The 8609-nt window shown below is 28.9% G+C and overlaps 1 protein-coding gene across 1 annotated transcript; it reads right to left on the reverse strand.

Moving 5' to 3' along the window:
* Positions 1-3248: 3248 nt before the first annotated feature.
* On the reverse strand, positions 3249-8117 carry LOC135923574 (FACT complex subunit Ssrp1-like). The gene is made up of 6 exons (XM_065458406.1): positions 8110-8117; positions 7832-8059; positions 5215-5287; positions 4895-4994; positions 4458-4518; positions 3249-3330 (listed from the first exon to the last, which is right to left on the reverse strand). Exons 1-6 carry the CDS (start codon positions 8115-8117, stop codon positions 3249-3251), a joined length of 552 nt encoding a protein of 183 aa, XP_065314478.1.
* Positions 8118-8609: the final 492 nt, after the last annotated feature.

The raw sequence follows: 8609 nt of genomic DNA on the forward strand, positions 1-8609 counted from the left end.
AGATGTGAGGGTGAGTGATGGAACAATTTAGACGAATGGGCGTGGGTAAATTCATTGTTGGATAGTTGAAGCTGAAGATTGGTCGATGGGATGGCCTCAAGAAACTCATGTCCCGTACCATTGAGCAGGGAAGAGAATAGGGTGCGGTCGGTAGATTGCATGCTAGATAAGAGAGTTTCAACGCAGCGAGCAACCACTGATGCATCCCAGTCTTTCTGTCTATGGGTTGTGGGGGGATGAGAATCAGCATTGATCCTTGTTTTCCAAATATCCATAGCCACGATTAAGGAAAGGTCTTCTTTAGAATTATGGGCGGTGGTTATTGGCTTTGTCAAGAGACTACTCGATATGAAAGTAGTTATTGCTAAGTCATGTGGAGATCTGATGCCAAGACCACCAAATTTGGTTGGAAGAGTTGCTTGGGCCCAAGCGGTTTCGTTGAATCTGATATTTACTATTTTTTCGGTTAAGTCCTTTATTCCTTTTTCGTAAGTTTGGAGAGGAATAGGATATTTAAAAATTGGTGTTGACCGAAGTGCGTATCCTTGGTATAAAAAAGGAATCTTTTAGCAAAAAAAAGGACTTGTGTGTGATGGAAGAAGTGTAAAGATGTCCTCCAGTTTAAGGAGTATGTCGAGTGTGGAATGAAGAAAGGTGCTTATTGCCTCGTGTCTTCCTACAGGCGATCCTAGATGTGTTAATTCAACGCTTGATGTGAATTTGAAATCGTGAGTGTTGGGAGCATTAGAATTTAAATGTGAGAATTCAGATTTGCTCTGGTTAAGATAAAGTCCAATGGCTGTGCCCATTTCTTTAATTATGTTGACTGCTTTGGCGATTTCACTACAGGGACCACTCAAGATTCCATCATCAATATACCAAGCGTGGAGCGATAGAGTACATTAAATTAAATATGCTAATCGACAAGATTATGTTCAAATAGAATGAGATCCAAAGAAATTTTTATTATTTTAATGTATAGGCAGTTGCAGCCTTTTGTTTTACACTTCTAACGCGTTCTTTCTTTTTTAATCTTTTTATAAATTCGTAGATCAATATTTTTAAATTAGTGATAAGGTCAATTTAAAAAAAAATTTCTAAGAGTAAATCGTTATTTCGTATCGAATTGTATCGGTTAAGAATAAAAGAATTGGTTGATAAATGTGCATCTCTGTATTTAATAAATCAGGAGTAAAAAAATAAAGTTGTTGCCTAAAAATATGAATATATAAATAAACCGATTTATCCGTTATATTTCTCCACGCTTCTCCGCCAATTTTAGTTATTTCAATGATCGACGCTTTAGTGTTCTCCCGCTTTAGCCTTTCGCGATTTTCTTGTAGCCATATGAAATAGGTGGGCAAACACCCTTTGGGTAGATCAGGATCTTTATCCTTGTTAGTCTTTTTTTTCTTGGAAGTTGTTTTTTCTTTATTCTTCTAGTACGTATATTATAGTATATTTATAAATTAATTATAAAATTTAAAAAAAACATATATTTTAAAATATAAATATTCAAGCATATTTGAAGAGAAAAAAATTTACTAATAATTCAAAAATGTTAAACGAATTTCATTAATTTCATATTAAGTTTGATTTTTTATTTAAAACCATAAATCGTTGGGCAAAAAATAGTATGTTCACCAAATGATAAATTGCGTTTTGGGGATATAAGTATGAAGTGACTGCAGATTTATAATTCTATAAAGTATCTTGTTATACACCTTCTCAAATTTTCCGATATTTAACATAACAAGTAGACAATTACTTTATAATACATCTATCTTATATTCGAATGCGATTAAATATACATAAAAAATACATTGTTTTAATTCATTTAACCAAGCGTTTAAATAAAATCTTTATCTGAAAAAAATATTTCGAGCAATTGAGAAAAACATGTATAACCAGATTTATATTTAGAGATAAAATAAAATCCATCCCAAAAAAAGAAGAAAAAAATGTTTAGGTATTTTTATAGTAAACATTAAACGCTTCATTAAGTATTAGTGCCAATTAAAAAGATGCTATCCGTGCATCTCTAAAAAACATTACAGGGAGTGGCAAAATCTTTTAAATTTAAAAAACGAACCTTATAAAAAAACATAGTATATATTATTTTTATAAAAATTGTAAAATTTTTTCCTCTCCCCATTCCCAATGCACATACATGATATTCTTTAACAATATTATAATGTCCTTATTGATAAAGGATATAATGAACTAAGAAATTAACTTTAAATAGCAGCTAGAAACATAACGTTCCTAGGGGGAAACATAAATATTAAACGTTAAATTCCAGGAATTTTTTTTATTTAATATAAGGATTTTCAAGGCCCATAAATTCCAAACTGAATAAAACCTTAGAAGATGCAGCACCTACGCTGGTAGAAGACTTTTTGGTAGAGTCCTTTTTGGTAGGGTTTGGTGTTGCCTTAGGCAACTCAACCTTAACGTCTTTTTCTTCGTCGCTATCTTCTAGAACATTATCATTTACGGTTCGTTCCATCGTTTTGATCTTTTATGAGAATCGGGACTAGAACTCTTTTTATGATATGTTTTATCCTTATTGGGGGTCTTTGACTTGGACCGAGAATCGGATACATGCGAGGTGACGGATTCGGCCGAGGATGATTGAGCGTTAATATCGTACCTTGCCGTGAGTGGGAGAAAAAATATTCAAATATTCTAAGTAAAAAACGAATAAATTTATATATAAATTAAGAATAAAAAGATGAAAGAGAACAATATTTTAATTTTAAGTAAAATAATGAATATATGTTGTAGGATTAAAAGATTTTTTTTAAATCATCTTAAGGTTATATAATACGGTTTTGCTAAAAAAAAAATTATTGTAGACTTCTATCTTTAAAAAAAAATTTTTTATTATTCATGTTAATTTAATCTTTAAATAAAAATTGACTGATAATCACATAATATTTCAAAATTTATTCTAGCAATTAATCAAGCTGTCGTGATTGACGTTATTCGAGAAAATTTTATAGTCGGTAAATGTTTAACAGGCATTTTTATTATGTAGATATTATTTTTATATAGGCGAAGTTCAACAGTATTTATTCATTAACTGGAAGATATTTGATCATTGGGTGGGCAGTTTAAACAATTCCACATAAATGGGGAAGGGGGGGGGGAATTTACAAATGTGGGCAGGGGAGGCAAGCGGGTTAAAAAATTTAAAACAAAAAGTGGTGGGTTCATGGTATACCAAGTCTAGGAATCGTAGGGTGTCAAGGATTTAGTGCAATGGGCCCTTTGTGAAGATATACGCCAAGGGATGCTATGGGAAATCTTATACATGGAAGATCTAGTCTTAATAAAGTCAAACCAAACTAAAAATTTTATATGAATGGGTTTTAATTGCACCAGAAGCAAAGGGTCTAAAAATCAATTTTTCCAAAACTAAAATAATGATGGAAAATAATGACAGAAAATACAATATGCTCCTGGCCATGTTGAGTTTGTTCAAAAAACTTTGGGAGGAAATTTTATTCAGTGTGGTTTATGCGAAAATGAATTCATAAAAGTCAAAGACTTGTAAATTGTTATCAGTAATAAACTTTAACTGCAAGAGTTTCATTCACTGCCCCAGTAGTATTTTTATACCATTACCAATATAATTGAGTCGTGAATCAATTTATTACCTAGGTGTTATGCTTGAATACCCAAATCTTTTTGTCATCACAATAATTAAATGTGGTTGGAAAAAGTTCTGATATCTTTAATTATATCCAATAAATATGTGTCACTCAAAATCAAAGAAAACATTTTTAACTTAGGTGTTCTCCCAGCTATAACATATGATAGTGCAGAGACGTGGCCTGTAAAAGTAGAGTAGCCAACCTAGAACAAACCGAAAAACATGATTAAATGATGGTCAGATAGACTGAACAGGAAACTATAATTGCGTGTAGAGAAAAGATGGCTATTATTTACTGCTCTCTGGCGTGTACATTGACTGAGGTGGGCAGGCCATGCCAACCGCAAGACGACATTAATTGAGTTAAGAAAATAATAATGTTGAGATAAGAGCCTTGCATACCCGGCCAAAAATGTGCCGAAAAATGGTATGATTTTAAAATCTGAGCTGGGCCTAAAAAATATTTTTCCTGGGGAGGTCCTAAATTTATTTTTTAATTACCGGGCCAGGTCACTTATAAAAAATGAATTTAATTTATATGTAATTAATTAATTGGACATAATGGAGCATTTAATATATATTTACTACTCATTTCCTTGAAAATAACGAAATTTTGAAAATTCCAATCTAGGCCAAAATATGATCAAAATTAAAAATTTGGACTGGACTAAACAAATCCAGGACTTGACTTAAGAATGATTTTTTTTTCCAAATCCAAGTAAGCACTAAAATTTGAACTCTGCAGGTCTCTAATTTATATAGTTTCAATAATCTAAACATGACATTAAAAATAACATACTCCTCATCCACATCTTCATTATCCTCAGTAGGAACGAAATTTTCATCTTGAGATTCTTCATCTTAAAAAGTTAAGTAATAATATTAAAAAAACAGAATTTAAATAAGTATAATATAAAATGGGTAAACTAAACAAACCCAAACTCGTCTGAACCCGAATAAACAAGTTGAGAATAAAACACATAAGATTGTTTTTAGAAATTAGGCTTGGGAACCCGAGCCCACTGTTTATTTATGGATAGTTAATTGAGTTTAAATGATAATCCAGAAAAATATTTATAAAGTTGTAATAATAGTGAAAGCTGATTGAAGTTTATAAGTTCCTTTTTCTTAACATAGCAGAATAAAATATAACGATTGCCCTTAATTTTTTAGCGAAGATAATATGAGTCTCATTAGCTTTTGTAAAAAAAATAGAACCCATGGGGCATGACAAACCTTCTTGGTCAGCTTCGGCTTTGACTCGGTTCAAGTAAGGATCGTCTGGTTCATCGTCATCGTCAAAATCGTTCTCTTGAGCAACTTTGTCGGAGGAAGACTGGAAGGAGTATAGTTAAAGATATATATAATAAATATTAATGTACTTTACAACCAAAATGCCAATAAAATTCAGTCGAAATCAAAGGCCACAATGACATTAACCAACCCCCTATCCAAATAAATAATTTCCCATTTCAGTTTTGAAAAATATAAATTTTTTATGTATATATATTCGTTGTTATGTTCAAAACATTTTCGTATATAAGAAAATAAATTACTAATTTTCCACCAACGTTTCGGACGATCAAATTCTTAGTCTTGATGAAATCGTAAAGACTCGAATACTCTTCTCTAATTAAAAAAAAACGAAGTTATTTTTTTTGCGTAACGCTAAGTCATCTTTAAATTTATTCATTTATAATAAAATTTACAAAAGGTATAATAAAGTTAATTTTTTGTGAACCAATTCAACCACTTAAATATAAGATTCGGGTAATGAGATTTACTCAGCGTGGCCGCAATACAGAGCGGATATTGAGTTGCGATTTATTTTTAAAAAAAGAACTTACTTATGGTTGGTTCACAGAACGTTGGTCTTATTAATATATAATGATTTTTTTTACTAACATTTTAAAACTTCCATTAGTTTCTAAATAATTAGAATGTTTTAAAAAAGATTTTAGACTTGGTGTAAAAATATTAAATTAGGAAAAGAAATTAGCGTTCTGCATACTTTTTTTAAATTTTAAAATAAACAAAAGTAGGAAATTTGGATTTTATTTTTAATTATATAAAATTAGGCGAGAAAAAAATATAAAATATAATAAAAAAAATTGCTTAATTATTTTTAGATCTTCTTATATTCTAAACTTTTTCGTATTTTTTTTCTAAACTTTTTTTTCAATTACTTTCTAAATATTTTTGGCATTTCTCATTTTTTTTGTTAAATACTAATATTCCGGTATTAGCATTAAATTTAATTGCTTATAAAATTTCGTACCAACATCTTAATATAATAAATAATAATTCGATTTTAAATATTTTTTTGCATACTGACATCCCATTGGATGTAATATACTATTAAAGATGCAATTATTTAATTTATCTATTTTTTTTATATACCTCAGCATTCGTAAAACATATTAAGTTTTTTTCATGTTTACTTGTTTTACCTTAAAAATATATTTTTAGTTAAAATTATTTTTTTACTTGTTAAAATAAAGATAGATTAATTTTTTATAATAATGTACAAAGTTGTATATAAAGACAGAATTTTTATCTAAGGAGAAGTAAAAGATATAAAAATAAAAAAAAAATTTTTAATTATAAAATTAAATTTATCAAAATAGGTTTTGAAAAGAAATACGTCGGTAAGTTTTTATTTATATCGTGACATATTTTTGTATCCTTAAGGTTATGTTTCAATTTATATATATTTTTAAAAAAAACACCACTAGAAATAAGTTAAAATTTCAGTAAGCAACAAACAAAAACAACATAATGGATTCAATTTTTTTTCCCTAACATTTTTGTCTTACTTTACCCATCGATTGAAAAAATGATATTTATTTTGGTTTTCATTTAATGGCATTATTAACATTTATTTTGCGTTCTGTTAAACAATAATTTGGCTAATAAAAAAGGATAACTGATTGCATACAAAATTTGCCCTTATGTGTCATGATGATCTCTTAACACCTAAATAAACGATAGAAAACCCTTACATACCGGTCAAACCGAAACGGGGTCCTCGCCTCCCAAAATACCCGGACTATCGATCGTAAAGCCTTTGCGTTACGTTCAGAACGTATCATATGCAAAATATTATATTTTTCATAGTGCAAAGTTTCACTTTTAGATGTTATATTTATTGAAAAAAATAATAATGGTATTGTTTAAAAATAAAGAAATTATTTTTGTAGGATATTTTTTTTTCGTATTTAAAAGTTCTGCGTTTGCGGTTATATAAAATATTTATTGGCATGAAACTGAAAAAAAAAGAAATTTTTGTGGGAGGTAAAGTATTTTGGATTTTTTGGAATATTGTCAAATTACATTAAATTTTATTTTCATTTTGTTGCGCTTTGGGGTTTAATATACTTCCTTCCTCACATATAACAACTTTCATGACCTTAATGTACTAAAAATTAAAATAACCTTATAATATAAGAAATAGTAATTATACAATATCTAGCAATTAGGGGAGACCGAGGCAGGTAGTTAAAACCAAGCCAATAATCTTTTTTTTTAATTTAAAATATTTTTGAACCAAAGTAAGTTGGTTGATCGACCAAACAAATCAGGGTTTAATATAAAATTACATTTTTTTAATATTGTTTATTAATATATATTAAATTTATTGATGATAATAATATGATAATACACAATTAGTAAATAAAATTTAGATTTCAGAAATTTTTGTAAAAAAAATTAAAATATAGATATGCCATTTAATAAAACCAACGTTTTGCAGACCAACTCAACATGCTTTCTAATTATAAAAATGTCATAAAATCATAGTATTCATGTTTTATAATCCTATCCTTTTGTTTTTATTTTAATAAAATTATAATTTTCAAATAAATGGCATATCAATTAGATCCACGTAAAATCAACGCCACGCCAATCTTGTAACTGATATTTACAATTTGGTCAAACTTTTTCAGCCTATTTTTAACGCTCCAAATCATGTGATCGCTTCTGATCTAAATATCATACCCCGTAGGCACAGAAATATTTTGCTTTAATTGGAAAGGAACACAAAAAACTGGCCTCACCTGGAACAAACCAGCAAACCTTTGCTTCACTTAGAATTCTTACTCTTCACCCATCAACTGTCATTGAAAAAAGAACGAATTGGTATTTATTCATAATTAATAAATTAATAATTATTACTTAGCAATATTGCTGAACACATGATCAGTTCCAGACTTGGTGGCGATCTCGAAATCAAATGTCTTAGTTGTCATCCCCGATGATCTAGCGAAATTGACCGAAGCAACTTCGTCGAATCTAATAGCCAGAGGGGGCTTGTGAACGAACACAAAACAGCGCTCTAGCGGATAAAGGTAACCAGCGACTGCTTTGTAAGAACAGCTTATGCAGGAACTACTGCCGTTATGACTATGGATATCGAGAATATATAATATTTATTTTAAAAAATTGACAATTACTTGTACATTAATTTTAAAGATATTTTGGTATCAATAATTTTGTAGTTATATCCATAGAAGAGTCCTATTTTGATTTTGAGAAATATAAAAGTTTGTGCTAATCACAAAAAATATTATGCTATATCGAGAGAGCGAAGAAGGATAATTTTAAATGGAGATAATTATATATTACAAGTAAATTTTGAATAAATTATTTTTTAGTGCTATATAAGTAAGACTAAAAGCCATATCAGAGATTTCGAGTACGTAATGTTAAATGATAGCAAGCTAAAAATAGAGCATTGAAAAATTTCATTTCAAAAAATTTGGATATTTCGACCATTTTATATTAAAAATTTTTAAATTAGAAATAGGTAATGTATTATGTTTAAAAGAATATTCCAATATAATTTATAACTAGTATTTAGTGCTATCCTTTTATATTTAAATGACTACACAATGCTCAATTTCTTCAGCGTTTAATATCGCCTTCACCTAAGTAAGCTAGTTTATATTTTAAA

Source organism: Gordionus sp. m RMFG-2023, chromosome 1 (genome assembly GCF_954871325.1).
Source record: "Gordionus sp. m RMFG-2023 chromosome 1, tfGorSpeb1-WG-v2, whole genome shotgun sequence".
Classification (NCBI taxonomy): Eukaryota; Metazoa; Nematomorpha; class Gordioida; order Chordodea; family Parachordodidae; genus Gordionus; species Gordionus sp. m RMFG-2023.